General features: G+C 47.5%; 1 protein-coding gene across 2 annotated transcripts in view; it reads right to left on the bottom strand.

Moving 5' to 3' along the window:
• INPP4B (inositol polyphosphate-4-phosphatase type II B) overlaps positions 1 to 21,286 on the bottom strand; it is a 2,419,090-nt gene that overhangs the window by 2,068,630 nt on the left and 329,174 nt on the right. For both annotated transcript variants that reach the window (XM_085641585.1, XM_085641586.1), the window contains exon 3: positions 17,131 to 17,249. In XM_085641585.1, coding sequence (XP_085497711.1) covers positions 17,131 to 17,249 — 119 coding nt within the window. The remainder of the gene's footprint in view (positions 1 to 17,130; positions 17,250 to 21,286) is intronic.

Below are 21,286 nucleotides of genomic sequence, written 5' to 3'. Positions count from 1 at the left end.
ACTTGGAAAGAGTGACCGCCGCTCAGGTGCGGGAGAATATTGGGAACATCTATCAGGTGTTGGTGAGATGATCTTAGAGTTCTGCCAGGTGCATAGTGTAGAACTCTTTTTCTGATGTAGTGGGCCCCTATGCCGTGTAGAGCCTTGAAAGCCAGGACTAGGGCTTTGAAATGAATTCTGTTATGGACAGGCAGCCAGTGCAAGGCCTTCAGATGGGGAGAGATCCGGGTTCTGGGTCCCAGCATGAGAACCGCCCTAGCAGCAGCATTTTGGACAACCTGGAGTTTGTTTAATAGGAACTGTGGGAGGCCCAAGTACAGAACATTTACATAATCCAGCCTAGAGGTAATGAGGGCTTGGACCACTGTCTTTCTGTGCCAAAGAGATAGCAGGGGGAGGAATTTCCTGAGCATTCTCAGGAGGCCAAAGCAGGATCCTGCCACAGTCTGTACTTGGGTTTTCATGGATAAAGAGTCATCCAGTTTTACCACCAAATTTTTGACTGCACTTACTGAAGACTGGGGGGGGTGACATGTCAGCAGGCCACCATTGTTTCCATTCATCTGGAGAGGGAGATCCAAAGAAGATCATTTCAGATTTCTCTGGGTTGCATTTTAATTGGTTGAGTCTGAGTTCGGTAAAGACTTCTCTCAGACAATTTTTATCTTCTCTCCATCAAAATCCTCGCCCTTCTCACATGTGAACAACAGCTGAGTATCGTCAGCGAAAGAGATTATGTTGAAACATGTTGAAATTGGCTATTCTCCTAATTGACACATTTGATTTACCTGCAAGTCCCTAGTATGTGGTACTAAAGGTATACAGGGCCCATAGGTTAAATGTAAATAGTGGACTGCAGCACCTATTGTGCCACCAACAACAGTGTAATTTCAAACATGACTGCAGACCTACCATTTTATCCTGACTGTGCAGTTTTAAAGCTTCTAATTCGACCTGTCAAAATAAACTCTTTGGACAGGCCTAAGCCTTCATTTTAAATATAAAAGAGCCCACCCGTAAGTAGGCCTGAAAACTACACATTTCATTTTTGGACTTTTTAAAATATTTATTACAAGAACAATTAACTGGTGAAGTCCGATTTGTAACAAATATTTTATAAATGCTACTTTTAGAAAGTTACCTTTTCCCTGCCTACAAATCTCTGGAGATTTGCATGAGCTTTAACTGTCACCTGGAAGCTCAGGATCCTCTTCATGAGGTGAGAACTTGCTCCCAGAGCAGGGGCAAAGGGACAAATGGAAGGCTACAAATCATGGTTACCCTGTAACTTTAGTGGATCGCAGACTGGGTGCTGCATTCCACTTATGACATTTAGCTTGTTGCTCCATAAACTAGCGACTTGCAGGTAGGTTAAATATGCCAACTAGGGGTAAGTCGTTTTCATCACGGTGAAAGGGAGAGCATAGGCACTTTTCTATTGGTAAACAGGGGTAAAGTGAACAGAGCTCTTTAGTCAGCAAAAACAGTCAAGGAAAACTGGGGGTACATCACACAAAAGATATTCCTTTTCAACACACATCCAGGCCAATTCTCTGGCTTCGTGCTGTCAGACACAGGGCAACCTTCTCCTTGTGATGCTGACATGCACAGGTCAACCTTCTATAGGCAATACAGCAAGGCACAGGCCGCTCTTCTGAAGCTGAAAGGGGCACTCATAGTCCCATCTTCGGATGGTGTTGCACCCACACACTGCTAGTTATTCTGTTGACAACATAGGCACGCACAGGCCATATTTCAACACTGGGTCACAGCTCAAACTGGCACTCTGAGATCACAGACTGAAACGTCATGGCTCCCAGTCAGAACTGCCATGGGGCTGCAGACCCCCCAGACAGATTACCTGCCTAAGTCATCTTTCTCTGGATCTCCTGCAGATACTTGGGGCAAGCTGCACCTCAGTCCTTCTAAACAGACACTCCTCTTGTAGGGTTGGCAAACTCCAGTCCTACACTCTGCTTCTGGCTTCTCTTGTCGTCAGGTCAGGTATAGTGTTCTTCTACCAAGTGATCAGATTCAAGAGATGTCCCCTAATTTCTGAGAAACTGGCTATCAGGCATACACCAGCTCTGGTTGTGCAGCAGTCCTCCAAGTCCCAAGTGGAACACTCACTTTTTTGGCATAGAGATTGGAAATATAAATGGGGTTGTGTGGCCATTTGCACAGCAAAATCAGATGTGAAATGTGTACCAACTGCTTGCATCTTCAGACCTGGCTGGGGTGGTTGCAGGTTGCTCTTCAGACATAGCCTTTGTGTAGCGATGCCTCTCATAGCAGGGTAGTCTCCAAACTGGAGCACCCACAGCTGAGGCAAAGAGGTGTAAGGTTCATGTGCCTGACTCTCACCAGCCAAACTAAAAGTGAGAACAGAGAAAGACATACGCTGTGCTTAAACTACAGATTCTCCTTCACTTTGCACAACGGTCTGCAGTGCAGCCCTTCATCCCTACCATCCCCAAATGGCGGTGTTATGGAAGACTATTCAGTAGCTACTTGCCAAGCAAAAGGCATAATTGAATTTTTAAAGGAGTCTTAACTCTACATTCCTCACTTCAGTGCCTCATATCCCATCTTGTGCAATAGGTGAGGCCTGGGGTATCTAAAATGTATCTCAAATGCCTCCAATCCTTTGGATCACTCAACATATGTGTGCACCATTCAGGTTATACGCCCAACCATGCACAACATACTTTTGGGAAGTTATTGTTAGGAGTCAAGTCAGTGCATAGTAGAGGAACTTTCTATGAATGGGCCATTAGGTCTCCACTATACTGACACAGAGACAAAAGTTCTGGTCACAATTATGGATTCATAAAACTCAATACGATGTCACCATCACCCTGTGCGCTAAACTCACAACAGGGACAGTTTACTGTCTGTCCATAAGGGCATGCTTAGTGCATCCCTCCTAGCCACAGGACAGGTCCAGGATGAGGCCTGTGCGACCAGCTAAATTAATGTCACACCAGTGCAAAATCAAAAACCAGGATACCAGATACAGGCAGTCGGAAACTCAGGGCAGTGAAATATGAGTGCACACCCTTCAAAAGACATCCCTGTCCCCCACTTGTTTTCTTATGTAGCAGGAAATAGTAGACATAAATTAAGCATATTACTATTCAAGCCAATGGTATTAATTTTATAAACTACAGAAGGATAAAAATTCCTAGAGGTGTTGGGATTCAAACCCAGGATACATAGATTACACATAGATTGAAGCAAGAGACACTTAATTCATGAATCTGTTTCATCAATTTTCTGGTTAAGAATGGTAATGATGTCTTACCTCAATTTTCACCAGAAAATGTGTCTCTATAGGTGGGATTTTTGTCTTGCTTTAGGTCCTGAAGTTTATGAAAAAATTCCTCCAGTTATCGGCAGGTGGCCTAGTTATCAGCTCTACCAGTAAACTGTGGAATGCTCCCGCTATCTTTTAGTAAACTTTTAAGCTATGTCTCCGAGTTTTGAAAATCGGTGGGAGAGAATCGACTGTGAAGGAGAAAATATTTAGGTGTTTTATAAAGTTGAATTTCGAATGATACCGTGAGCACTGCAAAACCTGGGGGTCAAACTTTTGAACCAAGGCAAAACTGACCATACTTTTCAATCCAATGAATTGGATAAAATGAATTCTACTGGAGTGACTAATAATAATATCTATTTCTAACTGGGTTGTTACAAGCTTGAATAAGGGAATGAACCGCACAATGTTCATCCTTCTGACAAAAATACACTAAGTAGCACTGGATTTGATAATGATAATACCCAATTAATCTGCAGGACACATGTTTAAACCCTCAAAGGTATATAATTCGACAAGGGTAGGATGACTCACAGATCTCAGCAGCATGTGCTCAAGCTACTCAAATGATCTATTTTCAGGAAAATGTAGGGTTACATTTCCTGGAGCAGCTTGTGTGCATGGTAACTCCCCAAAATTATATTCGTTTTTATAAACCAGTGGCATGGGCAGATTGCTACCTTATGAAGTGGAAGGAAAAAGAAAACAGCACTAAATTGTTCATGCACTAGTTCACTCATATACCCACTACACAGGACTTTCTGGGTTGATGGGTATTTTCCCACTTTTGGGGGGATATTTGACGCATTCTTCTGGTCGAGGGATCTTACTGGGTTGGCTAGGTATTTTTATATGGGAAATGCAACGAGACAGATTTTAACATCGTACCTCACCCAAATTACTTATAAAGGAACAGAAGGTCCCTCACCACGTGAATTATGACATGTAATTCACACAAGGAATACATATTGTCTATGCGTATATAAATCCAAATAGATTATGAATAATTTATTGAAAAACATACAAAAGATATGAAAGCGGGACAGCATTCAACCAAGAGTGAGTTACTAAACTTAATAATTTGTGAAGAGTGGCCGCAGTACAACTGATAATTAGGCCACAAACTTATGAGCAGCACCATTGCACATATTGATGATATAAACATAAACAAATATGTATCAAGGTCCTTAGGTCAACAACGTTTCGATCCCTAACATAATAATGGTATCATCATCAGGACAGAACAAGTGATGCCTCAGGATAAATGCCTGCTGAAAGGGGAAAAAAGACCAGAACCAAATGTTTTAACATATAGAATTTATCGAGGCAAATCAGTACATCATTGTTTATTTCTATATCATAAATAAGTGCAATGGTGATACTCACGTTTGTGGCCTGATTATCAATTGTATTGTGGCCACTGTTTACAAATGCCTGAGTTTAGTAACTCACTCTTTCCTTGAATGCTGTCCCACTTTCATGTCTTCTATGTTCGATAAATTATATACAGGCCATTGGTATTCATACAAACAAACACAATTGTATCTCTGTGGTAATTACTTGTCCTAATTCATGTTGTGAGGGACCTTCTGTTTCATTATCAATACTTGCACCCCAGGTCCGTTACAGTCTCCTTCAAATACTCACATTAATACCATATTGTACTGCAAACCTCGTTAAAAGATGTCTCTAAACATACAAGACGTCTGATGCGTCCGTCGTCTTTAAGCATAAGAGAACAGTGACCGGGTCTTCCCGGAAGGGGCTGGATTAACACAGGCTGCCACTTTTGTACAAGCCACTAACGAAAACCTGACCTGGAAGAACAGGCTACAAGTGAAAGAATGTCTTGCCCTTTGGCAAATCCTTCATCCGGATTGGCACTTTAGTAAGAGCCTTTTCTCTGTCATTGGAAAATGTATAGGCGCCCCTTCCGTCACTAACTCAATCAGCACAAACAGACCCTCACATGCCCCTGGCAGATGTGAAGTCTGAAGATGCTCGAGACATGCCTTTTCACCAAGAAGACACTGTTAGAACCGGCGGTCTCTAGTTGGCAGAGGTATACACTTCTGACAAATAGGGACCTACCAACTCTAGTCAGGGCAAGGGGATTACACACTCAGATAACCCCTGCTACCCCCTTGGTAGCTTGGCAGAGCAGACAGGCTTATCTCAGAGGCAGTGTGTTAAGCATTTATGACCACATACAGTAATAAAGCGAATACACTACAGATGGACACGACACAGAAGTTATTATACAAAATAATATTTTTATATAAGGCTTAGCACAAGACCAAATAACGACAAAAATATACCACAGTCTTAATAAATACTCTTTGGAAGGAAAATAATAGTTCAAGTAAGGTTCCTTCTTGGCAAATAGTTCTTTAGCAAAGTATTCTTCTGAGCACAGTTCTTTGGCAACAATGTAACCCCTACAGGAGTCACACGACGTCGAGTCTACAAGATTCCCAAGGTTCGGCGTCGACCGCGAGGAGCGCTACGTCGAGCCTGGAGTCGCAACAGACCCCTCAAGTACAGTACCTTGAGAAACGAAGAAAACGATGATCCACGGCGTCGAGATGTCGGCGTCGAGGTCGGCGTCGATCGTGCCTCGGAGTCGGGTCAATCCGCAGCGGCGTCGAGGGATGTCGGGCCGGAGCAGCGCTCACGGCGTCGAGACGGGCGTCTAGTCGATGCGATCAGCAGCGGCGTCGGGACGGGGTCGCTTGGAGGCAGAGCCGATACTCACTCCTCACTGGCGTCGATACCGGCGTCGAGACGGGGTCACTTGGAGCCGGGGCCGATACCCACTGCTCACTGGCGTTGCTGCTGGCGTCGATCGGGCCCGGCGGCCGGCGTCGAAGGCTCGGGACACTGGAGCCGTTACTCACGATGTCGAGCTGGATTCGGCGGCGTCGGCGGCGTCGAGACTGCAGATTTTCCCTTGTGTACTGGAAACAACACTTTCCAGCAATTCAGCAAATGGTGAAGTCCTTTGGCCCTGTGACTTCAGCAGGAGACTGGCACTCTTCCAGTCCTTGGAGATTTCCTAGCAAGTGTTCAGAGAGTACACACCAAGTTCCTCTCTCCTTGTTCCTTGGCAAAAATAAAGAAGCAGCTTTCAGGTTCCTCCACAGCAAAACAGCACTCTGGCAGAAAGGGGAGGCAAGTCCTTAGATCAGCAGGCTTCTTGTCCTTGGTACAGGTTTCCTTGTCAGAAGTGATCTGAGTTCTTGGTTCAGGGGTCCTTCTCTTATACCCCTTTTTCCCTTTGTTCCCTTTGTCCAAGCAGGGCGATTCCCACCATCTCAGGTTTGTTGTGGGTGTTGCCAGGCAGAGGCACCTGGCCTATTCACTGGGCAGGGCAGAGTCCTCAGCCGCCCAGCAGGAGGCGGAGCCAGTATTGTCACTGGTAGGAGCAGGGCTATCAGTCGCCCAGCAGGAGGCGGGGCCAGTATTGTGTCAGGCAGGGCAGGCTACTCTTCCCTCACTCTACGTGTAAACGCCCCATTCACCCCACACTGACTCACTCAGACCTCTGGAGCCACTCAGCCCCTGACACACACACCAAACCAGCAGAGACCGGTAGATAGTTGGACAAGAAAATAGCCACTTTCTAAAAGTGCTATTTTCAAACATAGAATTTAAAAACCATCCATCCTGAAGGGTGTGTTATTAAATTCTGAGTTCAGGGATACTAAACTCGACATGCTACCATGCTCCCTGAGTCAGATAGATTATAATGGAGTTAATAATCAGTCTGCCCAGTCTGGCCTATTGGAGGCAGGTAGCCCTTCAATAGTGAAAAACGAAAATGGCTGTAATTCACTATTAGGTCATGCCACACACATCAGGGCATGACCTACCTTTTACCAACAATGCACCCTGCCCTAGGGCCTACCATAGAGGTGTCTGAAATGTGGCAAAGTGAAGGTTTAGAGACTGGCAAGTAGGTTTCCTTACCAAGTCGACATGGCAGTCGGGGACTGCACGCAGGCGCCGCGGTGGCAGGCCTGAGACACATTTTGCACGCTGCTTCTGTGGGTGGCACAACCAGTGCTGCAAGCCCACCAGCAGCAGTTAACTTACACGCCCTGGGCACGCGCAGTGCACTAGACTAGGGTCTGAACAGTAAGTCAACCAAGCCAATCATGGTAACACCAATCAATGTAACAATTTAACATAGGGAGCACTTGCACTGTGGCACTGATCAGCAGTGGCACAGTGCCCAAAGCAATAATCCAGCAAAAACATCGTAAACAGAGGAGGCAAACAGAAAAAAATGGAGGAGAGACTCATGCCAATGATGCCAGGTCTAACACGTGTCCCCTCCAGCTGAAATGTGGGGAGAACTACCCTTCACCCAGGGAGTCCTCATCACTAAGGCGGAAAAATCTGGACAGACCATCAGCATTGGCGTGATCTGTACCAGGGCGGTGTTCCACCGTAAAGTCCATCCCCTGTAGGGAAATGGACCACCTCAACAGCTTTGGGTTCTCACCCCTCATCTGCATTAACCATCTGAGGGGCCTGTGGTCCGTCTGAACCCGGAAGTGAGACCCAAACAAGTAGGGTCTTAGCTTCTTCAGCGCCCAGACCACAGCAAATGCCTCACGCTCTATCGCACTCCACCTTTGTTCCCTGGGAAGTAACCTCCGGCTGATGAAGGCTACAGGTAAGTCTCGGCCCTCCTCATTCATCTGTGCTAGAACAGCCCCCACACCATGCTCTGAAGCGTCCGTCTGGACAATGAATTCTTTTGAAAAGTCGGGTGCCTGGAGGACCGGTGCTGTACACATTGCAGTTTTCAGGGTGTCAAAGGCTTTCTGACAGGCGTCAGTCCAGATTACAAGTCTCGGCTGCTTCCTGGAAGTCAGCGAGGTCAAGGGGTGCACAATGTTGCCATACCCCTTGACGAACCTCCTGTAGTAACCCGTGAGACCCAAGAAGGCTCTCACCTGAGTCTGGGTTTTGGGCGGTTCCCAAGCCAGGATGGTATCTATCTTGGGTTGCAGGGGGGCCACCTTGCCGCTCCCTACTTGGTGCCCCAAGTACACCACTGAACCCTGCCCAATCTGGCACTTACTAGCCTTGATTGTGAGGCCTGCTCTGCGCAGGGCCAACAACACTTCCTGGAGGTGGCGCAAGTGTTCCTCCCAGCTGGCGCTGAACACTGCTATATCGTCCAGGTAGGCGGTGCTGAAATCTTCCAGCCCGGCCAATACCTGGTTAACCAACCTCTGGAATGTGGCAGGGGCATTCTTCATCCCAAAGGGCATCACACGGAACTGGTAGTGCCCATCTGGTGTGGAGAATGCAGACCTCTCTTTTGCCCCATCAGTCAAGGCGATCTGCCAGTACCCAGACGTTAGATCAAACGTACTAAGGTACCGGGCAGCCCCCAACCGATCGATGAGCTCATCAGCTCTGGGGATGGGGTGCGCGTCAGTCTTGGTGACCGAATTGAGTCCTCGGTAATCCACACAGAACCGAAGTTCTGGTGAAGCACCAGGCGCTGCAGCCTTTGGGACCAAGACCACTGGGCTGGCCCAAGGACTGCTAGAGGACTCAACCACCCCTAAGGCAAACATCTTGGAGACCTCCTCCTTGATGTATGCTCTGACCTTGTCAGTCACCCTGTAGGCCTTGTGCCTCACAGGAGTGCTGTCCCCAGTGTCCACATCATGGACACACCACTGAGTGACACCAGGGATCAAGGAGAACAGATCAGGGAATTGTACCAACAGATGGCGACAATCTTGCTGCTGCTCAGGGGTCAGTGTGTCAGAGAGGACAACACCATCCACTGACCCATCTTTTTCTTTTGCACACAGGAGGTCAGGAAGAGGCTCACTCTCCTCCTCCATCCCAGCATCTGTGGCAAGGAGCATGCCCACTTCGGACCTTTCTAAGTGGGGCTTTAACCGGTTGACATGCAGGACCCTTAAGGGGTTCCTGGGAGATTTCAAGTCCACCAAGTAGGTGACATCGCTCTTTTTCTCCACAACCTCAAATGGTCCGGTCCACCTGTCCTTGAGCGCACAAGGTTCCACAGGGGCCATGACCCAAACTTTCTGACCAGGTTGAAGCTCAACCAGAGTGGCATTCTGATCGTACCACCGCTTCATCTCTTCCTGGCTGGCCTCCAGATTTGCCTGAGCAAGATCTCTGAAGCGCCGAGTCTGGTTCCTAAAGGCCAGCATGTAACTATATACATCCTGGGGAGGTTTCCTGGGAGATTGCTCCCAGCCTTCTTTGACCAGACTCAAAGGTCCTCTTACCGGGTGACCATACAAAAGCTCAAAGGGGCTGAACCCTAGAGACTTCTGTGGCACCTCACGGTAAGCAAACAGCAGGCATGGCAAGAGGACGTCCCATTTACGCCTCATTGGTTCTTCAAGACCCATGATCATGCCTTTTAGGGTCCGGTTGAATCTCTCAACCAGCCCATTACCTTGAGGGTGGTAAGGAGTGGTAAACTTGTAGGTTACCCCACACTCCTTCCACAGAGACTTCATATAATTCGAAATGAAGTTGGTGCCCCGGTCTGACACCACCTCTCTGGGGAACCCCATGCGGGAGAAAACACCCATCAGTGCCCGTCCCACCACGGGGGCCGTCACTGTACGGAGAGGGATGGCTTCCGGGTACCGGGTGGCATGGTCCACCAAGACCAGGATAAACCTGTTGCCCATGGCTGTCTTGGGGTCCAGTGGCCCCACAATGTCAATTCCCACTCGCTCAAAGGGGGTACTGACGACGGGAAAAGGTTGGAGGGGAGCCTTCTGCTTCCGCCCACTTTTCCCACTTGCCTGGCAAGTTTGACAGGTACTACAATGGATATCTGAATCCCTTCTCATCTGAGGCCAATAAAAATGGGTGACAAGCCTGTCATAGGTCTTGTCCTGCCCCAGATGTCCAGCTAACGGAACGTCATGAGCCAACCCCAGTAGGAAGGCTCTGAAGCGCTGGGGTACCACCAGCACACGGGCTGACCCAGGTTCAGCAGCCTTAGGCTCGCTATACAGGAGGTCGTTCTCCCAGTAGACCCAATGTGATCCTGACTGATCACCTGTCGTTTGGGCTGAGGCCTGCTGCCTCATACCCACAAGAGAAGGGCACACTTTCTGTTCAGCACAAAATTCCTCCCTGGAGGGACCACCATCCTGCTGCCAATGGGTCAGCTCGGGCAGGTCTCCCAGTTCGGCCACTTGTTCTCCTGTCGGTTCCAGGGCATCCCCCTCAGGGTCTGCTCCCTCCTGGACCGCGGGAACGATGGGGGACGGTTTCCCGCGCCCCCTGCCTCTTCTCTTCACGGTTGGGACCTGGGCCATACTTTCAGGCTCCGGGCCCCCATCAACACCCTTACTGACTGACATGGACCGGGTGGTCGCACACACCCACTCAGGCAGACCCAACATTTCCAGATGCGCTTTTCTCTCCACCTTAGCCCAAGGGGAGTCCTCCAAATCATTGCCCAAGAGACAATCAACAGGCATGGCGGGCCTCACAGCAACCTGAAGAGTACCTGAGACCCCCCCCCACTCAAAAGGAACTTGAGCTACCTCACACTTACTCTGTGAGTTGTCAGCAGCTACAACGGGGTAGAATGCATGAGGGACCACCTGCTCTCTGGACACCAAGTGACACTTGACAGCTGTCACACTCGCTCCGGTGTCTCTGAGAGCTTCCACCCTATGGCCATTAATGGTCACCCACTGCCTATATTTCTTAGTGTTACTAGGCAGAGGGGTTGGAGGGACCATTTCCACGTCTCCTAAAGAGACCAGGGACATTTCTGCGGGACCCCACCCACCGGGGGCACCCATCTCCTCCCCTCCCAGGGCTACACTCGCTACCTGACGAGGGGGTGCACGCGGCGGTGCATTCGAATCCTTCATGGGACACTGGGGATCATAATAACGGTGTCCCACCTGCTTACAGGCATAGCAGGTCATGGGGCCCCTGTGAACAGGTTTACCTGTCGGGGCCTCTGGCTTCTTTACAGGGGGAGGCTGGGAACCCTTCCCTTGGTTCCCTTGGGGACTACTTTGGGGCCCTTTCTGAAACTCCCTCTGTTTACCCCTGTCCCCCCCACTCTTCTGCTGGGGACCCTGCCCACCTTTGGCTGAGTCTCCCACTGGACCCTTGTGGACCCTGGTACTGACCCAGCGGTCCGCCTCCTCAGCAAGTTTTCTAGGGTTAGATAGCTTGCTATCAACAAGGTGCTGGCGTAGCTCTGGAAAACAGTTATTAGACAAGTGCTCCCAAGCAAACAAATCATAAAGAGCATCATAACTATCAACCTTGCTACCCTTTATCCAACCATCCATGGTTCTGCAGAAAAAAGACACATATTCAACCCACGTAGTACCAGGCAACTTCTTACATTCTCTAAAGGTTTGTCTGTACTTTTCTGGAGTTAAGCCATATCTCAGCATTAAAGCATCTTTCATATGAGTATAAGACATCCTATCCTCAGCAGGAAGGCTCAACAAGGTATCTCTCCCCTCGTTTGTAAAGCGGCTCCACAACCCCGTTCCCCAATCCTTCTCAGGGACCCGGTGGGCCAACAATGCTAACTCATATGCTTTAAACCATTGGCTAATATCTTCATTCTTACTGTAATCTTTGATCACATCTTTAGGAAAATAAAACCTACTTTCTGCAGGCACGGATGGAGTGCTGCCACCAGAGGGATTCAACTCTAAACTCTTAGTTTTAAGCTCCATCTCCCTCACCATCTTCTCACGTTCAAACGCTAATTTCTCTCTCTCAAAATCTAATCTTTTGCTCTCCATTTCAGCTTCTCTCTTGCTTCTTGCATTCTCTAATTCCAACTGCCCTCCTAATTTAAGTTTCGCCATTTCTAACTTGTACCCCCTCTCCTTCTCCCTGTCTTCTAATTCTTCGGGGGAAAGGCTCCTAGAGGACGCACTACTGCCTGGAGATGACACTGGCCCACCTGTGGGCTCTTCCTCTTCCTCTTCCTCTTCCGGTACCACCACCGGATCAGAGGGATTTCTGGCCTCTAACCAGGCCTTCAGCGCTTTGAGGAAGCCCTCTTTCTTTGAGACACCTGTGGTAGGAACTTTAAACTGCTTGCAAAATCCTTTTAGATCTTTTAGCGTGTAGGAATCTATCTTCTCCTTATCGAATTCCCCCACAACATTCTCCACAGGTGTAGCAGCTCCGGCATTCTCCATGGTCAAAACTGGCAGTGTTTAAGAAAATAAGCTCCAGGAAAGCGGAGAACAAAAATAGAATATCCTACCAACAGACTGTGGCTGCGTTATGGTCTGCTTTCACTATGTAGCGCACACTAATCACTGCACATGAGTCATAAATGCAAAGTTCAAATCCTCACCGCTGACCACCAATGTTAGAACCGGCGGTCTCTAGTTGGCAGAGGTATACACTTCTGACAAATAGGGACCTACCAACTCTAGTCAGGGCAAGGGGATTACACACTCAGATAACCCCTGCTACCCCCTTGGTAGCTTGGCAGAGCAGACAGGCTTATCTCAGAGGCAGTGTGTTAAGCATTTATGACCACATACAGTAATAAAGCGAATACACTACAGATGGACACGACACAGAAGTTATTATACAAAATAATATTTTTATATAAGGCTTAGCACAAGACCAAATAACGACAAAAATATACCACAGTCTTAATAAATACTCTTTGGAAGGAAAATAATAGTTCAAGTAAGGTTCCTTCTTGGCAAATAGTTCTTTAGCAAAGTATTCTTCTGAGCACAGTTCTTTGGCAACAATGTAACCCCTACAGGAGTCACACGACGTCGAGTCTACAAGATTCCCAAGGTTCGGCGTCGACCGCGAGGAGCGCTACGTCGAGCCTGGAGTCGCAACAGACCCCTCAAGTACAGTACCTTGAGAAACGAAGAAAACGATGATCCACGGCGTCGAGATGTCGGCGTCGAGGTCGGCGTCGATCGTGCCTCGGAGTCGGGTCAATCCGCAGCGGCGTCGAGGGATGTCGGGCCGGAGCAGCGCTCACGGCGTCGAGACGGGCGTCTAGTCGATGCGATCAGCAGCGGCGTCGGGACGGGGTCGCTTGGAGGCAGAGCCGATACTCACTCCTCACTGGCGTCGATACCGGCGTCGAGACGGGGTCACTTGGAGCCGGGGCCGATACCCACTGCTCACTGGCGTTGCTGCTGGCGTCGATCGGGCCCGGCGGCCGGCGTCGAAGGCTCGGGACACTGGAGCCGTTACTCACGATGTCGAGCTGGATTCGGCGGCGTCGGCGGCGTCGAGACTGCAGATTTTCCCTTGTGTACTGGAAACAACACTTTCCAGCAATTCAGCAAATGGTGAAGTCCTTTGGCCCTGTGACTTCAGCAGGAGACTGGCACTCTTCCAGTCCTTGGAGATTTCCTAGCAAGTGTTCAGAGAGTACACACCAAGTTCCTCTCTCCTTGTTCCTTGGCAAAAATAAAGAAGCAGCTTTCAGGTTCCTCCACAGCAAAACAGCACTCTGGCAGAAAGGGGAGGCAAGTCCTTAGATCAGCAGGCTTCTTGTCCTTGGTACAGGTTTCCTTGTCAGAAGTGATCTGAGTTCTTGGTTCAGGGGTCCTTCTCTTATACCCCTTTTTCCCTTTGTTCCCTTTGTCCAAGCAGGGCGATTCCCACCATCTCAGGTTTGTTGTGGGTGTTGCCAGGCAGAGGCACCTGGCCTATTCACTGGGCAGGGCAGAGTCCTCAGCCGCCCAGCAGGAGGCGGAGCCAGTATTGTCACTGGTAGGAGCAGGGCTATCAGTCGCCCAGCAGGAGGCGGGGCCAGTATTGTGTCAGGCAGGGCAGGCTACTCTTCCCTCACTCTACGTGTAAACGCCCCATTCACCCCACACTGACTCACTCAGACCTCTGGAGCCACTCAGCCCCTGACACACACACCAAACCAGCAGAGACCGGTAGATAGTTGGACAAGAAAATAGCCACTTTCTAAAAGTGCTATTTTCAAACATAGAATTTAAAAACCATCCATCCTGAAGGGTGTGTTATTAAATTCTGAGTTCAGGGATACTAAACTCGACATGCTACCATGCTCCCTGAGTCAGATAGATTATAATGGAGTTAATAATCAGTCTGCCCAGTCTGGCCTATTGGAGGCAGGTAGCCCTTCAATAGTGAAAAACGAAAATGGCTGTAATTCACTATTAGGTCATGCCACACACATCAGGGCATGACCTACCTTTTACCAACAATGCACCCTGCCCTAGGGCCTACCATAGAGGTGTCTGAAATGTGGCAAAGTGAAGGTTTAGAGACTGGCAAGTAGGTTTCCTTACCAAGTCGACATGGCAGTCGGGGACTGCACGCAGGCGCCGCGGTGGCAGGCCTGAGACACATTTTGCACGCTGCTTCTGTGGGTGGCACAACCAGTGCTGCAAGCCCACCAGCAGCAGTTAACTTACACGCCCTGGGCACGCGCAGTGCACTAGACTAGGGTCTGAACAGTAAGTCAACCAAGCCAATCATGGTAACACCAATCAATGTAACAATTTAACATAGGGAGCACTTGCACTGTGGCACTGATCAGCAGTGGCACAGTGCCCAAAGCAATAATCCAGCAAAAACATCGTAAACAGAGGAGGCAAACAGAAAAAAATGGAGGAGAGACTCATGCCAATGATGCCAGGTCTAACAGACACGAATGATTCATTTCGATTCCTGTAGCAGTATGTTGCCCCAAACAGAGTGCACGACTTTCACTAACTCCGAACATATTTCACAGGATATTTCTGTCATTGCTGTGGCGTGAATTTACAAGTGACAGATTGTCATTGCTGAGGATTACCGGAGAACTGGAGAGGATAGCGAAAATATCCCCCGCTCGCCCCCAACAGTGGCATGCGGCAACCACAGTTAACATCACAGAGCAGCAGATGTGACCTTTTGAGATAACAAACGCACACGCAGAGCTGATACACAAACTGACAGCGCAGAGAACTTTAGTGGGAGGAGATGCTGCGCACCCTATGTAGTTCATCGCTTACTCTTCACTCGGTGTTAATAATAGACTTATAATGCATTAGGTATGTACAATCTATAATAAAAGTCCATGTCGATTCAGTACATAAAGGGACATTTTCCAGCAAGCAGGTTAGGCCATGAAAGGTACAGGCTGTGCAGAGATTCACTGTCAGCCCTTCGGGTAAATAGTATTGATCGTTTACAGCCTGAGTTGCGTTGTGGATTTCCCTCACGTCATCAAACCATTCCCTAAACTACAAACAAGGGGGCGGGAAAGCTGGAAGGAGCAATGGCAGGGTGTCTGTAGAATCTATGAACAGCACATCACGAAAAATCAGCACAGTGGCCAGTGGGAAAAAGCCAGGGACTCTGTAGCAAACAGGGCTATCATATTATTAGCAGACTCTGAGGTACCCATGTTATCGACCTTGAAAGGATGAAAGGCCGAATTGGCTTTACTGCCTGTACGTTGATGACACTTCGTTGAAGCAGGCACTCAACCGACTTACTATGCACCCAACTACATGGCTGTCAAAGGGTTCATGCCTTGTGAGACACCTACAGGCGTTTCTGTCTTTTTAGTCAGTGGTAAGTTGCACTCTGGGATTTCGAGTTTCTCTTTGTAACACTGGGTAAAGTGTTGAAAAATGCAGGCTCCAAAGTGCTGTTTGGCTTATAGGTCAGGAATGGCGGGAAATGACCGACATAGCTTGCGTCCCTTAGCAGCTATGTAAATACCACATAGTTGCTACCTCGGTGAACTTCTACAAAACACCATTCTTTCTAGCCCTCGGTTTTTCGGATATCAATCTTTTTTCTAAAGTTCATTCATCCAAGCAGCTCAATTAAAACCCACCCGAAGACTACAGTTCCCAGAAAGCATTATAATGCCAAGCTAAAGTTCAACACGGAAACCATACTGTCTCTGCCCACATGGAATAAGGTGAAATCAAAAAAGCACTTCAAAGAGGATAAACATGCCCGATCCTTAGTTGCAACTGTGTCACATGAAAGATAACAATCATTACATGGTTCCTTTTGCAGAGTACCTTTTTAAAACAACACATGCAAGACCAGGAAACCTCAAGTTTAGGTAAAAGATGCAAGACGCGGGAACAATCGAATGGAAGGAGTATCGTAGCACATTAAACAAACACAGCACTGCTGATAAACTAGTCCAACAAAGACGGCTTCAATCCTCCCCCACATTCCCTGCCCAATTCAGGCCAGAACATCATGAATACGTACCCTGGTTTTGCAAGCAGGAAAACGGGCGCACATTTTTTTCAAGCGTAGCAGATTTTGATTTCCCAAAAAACACGAGAAATGGAAAAAGTAAAGGAACCACAACTAACAAAAAAAATGCCAACCATTGAATAAGGAAAGCGCTCAAGCATTCGCCCATAAAGTTCTGTAATCAATAAACAGCGCGAGCATCGGCCAGCGGTCATTGCTAACTGTTTTGGCTCTGGCTGTCTGCGGGCAAAAACAAATGCAGCCCTGCTGCAGCCACTCTGAAATAGCCAGACTTCTCTTCATGGCCCTTGATGGGGGGGAGGGTGGGGCGGAAGGAAGGAATTCACGTTTTCTGAAAAAGGCGAGCCTGTGTGTTCCTGACTGCTTTTGCTGCTGCTGAGTGCATGCCAGGAGCAGGATGGATTTCGGTGGCGTGCACTGCTGGGGATATCAGTTTCTTGTTGATGCTCGTGTGGGAACACGTCTCTGCTGCATGCCGGGCTCTCTAAAGGTCTGACGTGCTATCACAAAGCGAAAGTGCATTGCTGTCAAGGATATGAACTCACCTCGACTACTTCAGTGCTGCAGTGTCTGGCCCCGCTCTGCTCCGCCGGGTGCACCACAGAGATCTGCACGAATGTGTTCAGTTTCCGATCGCAGGCAGCAGTCACCAGGTCCCTGCACGCTGTGAATGTCACCAGCGGAAGGAGAGGGAGAGAGAGAGAGAGAGAGAAAGAAAAACTACTGAATAAACCAATACCAGGGAAACACTGTCACAGGATGAAGCAGACTAAGCTGTGGCTCTGTATGAAATCTCCAGGGATCGGAGCAGATTTAGTCCAGGAAATCCCTGTTGGAAGCACCTTTACAGAAATAGGAAGCCACATGCCGCACAGCTGAATTGAAATTTCATTCCTATATTCACATTAGCAGCTCCTGCAGGTCCTCTCTGTCAGAGGCTTGCAGAAACTCTTAATGCATGTTCCATCAGACTTGAAAAGATATTTTTTGTATTGCTAATGACTTTGACACCCTTCAACAAACCTTTAGAAAACTCCCGCCCCCTCGCCAAAAACGCTCATCCAAAGTTAGGTGCCTATTAGTCGAATGGGGCCAAAAATAAAGGGAGAATGACAAAATTGACATTTCACATTTTAACTGCTGTAGGATTCTTTGTCCATCCATACAGAAAGAAACAGCCAAACAGAATTACACACAACTTGGCATTAAAGCAGAGTTTTAATTGCTTGGTTTGGTGTAAATTTGTCGAGTAGTTTTAGAGAAATTAGTGTTTAAAAAGTGTTCTGTCTGGGCATTAATGGATACATTTTAAAGTTATCTGGGCGTTTAATTTACAGAGTACAGCGAACCTGGTTTTGCTGTTTCCACAGACCCAAATGAAAAAAAAAGTCAAATCTGGTTGTTCAGGGATCTTTCTCAAAGTAGGTCTGAAGAACTGCAGCCATCTGATTGGTTGGCAGTAAGAGCAGGAAAAAATTGGGGCTGCTGTTGCAGGACACAGAGGCTCAGCCCCACATCCTACAAAAACCCAATTAATGGGAAGTTATGGTCAGTGGCGGCTACTGTTAAGACAAACTGGGGGGGTTGCACGGGGGTAGTGTGGGGGCAGCACAGGGGGCAGCACAGGGGAGAAAAATAGGGAAAATAATATATTACTTACCTACTGGCTGCTACCTTTGTGGTCTTCTGCTCGCCTGCTCCTGTGAACTCCCAGCAGCCAGTGCACAAGCTTCCAGACACCCCATGGCCAATCCAGACACTGCTCTTATCCTGGTAATGCTTTTACCAGCATGAGAGCAGCACCGGGATTCATCTGATCGGCCTGACTCGGCACTCAGACAGGGACTGGGAGCCTGTGTCTCTTCTCCACTCAGCTGTACAACACAGCTTGGGTTGGAGAAAGGCTAATGTGCGCATCTCGGTTTGGCCAGGTTGAGGCAGCCGGCTAAACCCACATGGGTACTTAGTGCCTAACATTCCTCCTCCCTGTTGCTGAGTCTCCGTCAGGACGGCCCTGCCCCCAAGACTCGGCTCAGTGACAGTGAAGAAAAATAAAAAGATAATAAACTTGTTTTATTATCATTTTATTTTTCCTGTGTACACTGCTGAAAGAGAAGTAGGGCAACACTCCTCCGCCTAAACATAGGAGCCGCCGCTGGTTATGGTTACAAAATAAAACCTAAAAATCCCCATAATTGGCAAATTATGGTTAGGCAAGCTAACTATAACTCCCACCCCGACTACCCCCCCCATTGACGGCATTACTGCTGATATTATCTCTGATAATTTTGTTGACATCAGACTGTGAACAGTAAAAAATTAAAATAAACCAGAAAACAGTTCTACGGCCATATTCAGCAGGGGTTAACTGTCTGCAGAGAAATGAGCAAATATCATCGAATAATGAATATTATGACCTTATGGACTATCATTTGATCTTCTATTCCACAAAGTTCTGCCTGCAGAATTAAACAGTCAGTCTCAAACATCTAGTTCTCATGTAATGTTCATGAAATTGAAACATGCTGACAGCTTATTATTTAATGGTATCAATAATTTAATCATCTATAAGATAATTACAATACCATGTTCACCTTGTAACTGTGGAATAATGTTATAGTCCACTTGTTGAGATTACTAAATAACATTTCTAACCAGTTTTACAAAAACAAAATGTGTTTAGGTCTCGCGACCTGCGTTGCACTGCGCAGCAGTGCTCGCGCAGGCGAGAGTCCTTTTGTCCGGGGTTCAGAAATGGACCCTGGAATCTTACACACTCTTGCGTGTGCGTTTCCTTTTCAGCTCCCCCATTGGCCTTTGCGTGCGTCTTATTCTAAAAGACTGCACGCAATTGGCCCGAGGCGCACGTATAGCTCCTCCCATGGCCTATTGGTGTCTATTACGCGCACCAAGCGCGTAATAGACACCAATAGGCTGTGGGAGGAGCTATGATCGTGCCCAGACACAGGTGTGACGCGCACGCCACTTGTTTTTCTTTACTTTTGGTATAAGCGCGGCACCCGCACTTTACTTTTGATGTTATAAGTAAAGTGCGGGTGCCGCGATTATACCAAGGGTAAAGAAATAGATGTTTCTTTCTATTTCTTTACTTTTGGTATAATCGCGGCACCCGCGCTTTACTTATAACATTAAAAGTAAAGTGTGGGTGCCGCGATTATACCAAAGGTAAAGCATTTGCAATGCAATGAGTATCGCATTATTGAAAGTTTGAGCTATTGGCTTTGCAAATAATTATGTAACACCAATAACTCAAACTTTTAGTAATGCGAGACCTATTGCATTGAAAATGCTTGTTTTACATATAGTACTTGATATTTACAACCATCATACATTTAGAAGAATATATATAATAGGCTTTTTGATTAAAGATAATATATAACTTGGCAGAGCATTTTTGATTGATATTAGTCTTCCTATTATACATTTGTGAAGAAGTTTGGATTCTTGTATTTATATCCATGATTGATATAAAGGTAGTATTTTTACACTGTTTGTCACTTCATGTAGTATATTTTTTTTAATACAAAAGTGACTTTATCGAAAAGCTCAAAATGTGTTGTGTATGTTCATGCTTACTTTGGCCCTAGAGTTTCTGCAATGTTTGTCACTTTGTGCTTGCTAAACTTTAAAAATGGTTCCTTTAGAGACATTCTTTGTTGTGATCAAGCTCTAAGACGTTTGGAAATAATCATTGTTTGTGTGGCATTCTCCCAGATGTTTGCCATCTATTACTGAACCTGTTTTTATTGCCCACAGGACTCAGTGCACTTTACTCCTGCCAACCAGTGGTAAATTGGCTGTGGTCTCCCTTTAAACATTGTAAAATGGACATATTCCTATGTGGCATAATCTATTTACTTATGAGTCCATGGTATCTGGTACTACATCCACCTAGGGCCTGTAAATAAATGCTATTAGTGGACCTTAGCACTCATTGTGCCACCTGATACAGTAACACTATAAAACATGTCTCCAGGCCTGACTCTGCAGCCTGGTTGTTGCAATGATGAAATGTGGCAGGGTGCCAGGACCTTGCACACATTATTACTGCACTGGACACTGCTTCCAGTCAGCAGGGGCAGAGCGAGATGTAGAGGGGGCACTCTCAGGGACATACAAATACTGCATGGAGACACGAGGGCATGGGAAGTGCCAGTGGTCCCCAGCATCCATGTACTGATCTCGACCAGCACAAGAATAAAGAATCATCATCCCCAACATTCCTGTCTCTGAGTACTTCTTCTGGGGCAAGGGATGAGACATCTGGCTGAGAAGGTGGACATGTACCATCCATTCCAGTACAGGGAAGCGCCACAGCATGCATGCGCCTCACATTGAGAAGCACCACACAAAGGCCAGCGGAAAAGACAGAAAAATTATCAAAGCCTTAGCCTGCCGGCTTACTTCAATAAAGGCTCAAACGCGCTCCAGAAGCAACAGCCCGACCGCCAATCCATTTTAAACTAGGGCCCAGCAGCACCCGAGAAGCCTTTGTGGCTACCTCAGACGACCGTAAAGGCATGCAAGATCACGTGACACCTTGGGGTCATCTTGAAGTCAGACAACGCCCTATTCAAACCAATGAGAGCAGCATCTTGGAGTGAGGCTATTTGGATAGGTAACAAAAAGTGCAGCCATCTTGAGGTCAGGCGGGTACGATCTTTCCATAGAAGGCCATGG

This window comes from Triturus cristatus, chromosome 2_2 (genome assembly GCF_964204655.1).
Source record: "Triturus cristatus chromosome 2_2, aTriCri1.1, whole genome shotgun sequence".
Classification (NCBI taxonomy): Eukaryota; Metazoa; Chordata; class Amphibia; order Caudata; family Salamandridae; genus Triturus; species Triturus cristatus.
Note: the sequence above shows the minus strand (reverse complement) of the source record. Positions and strands in the feature narration are given on the sequence as shown.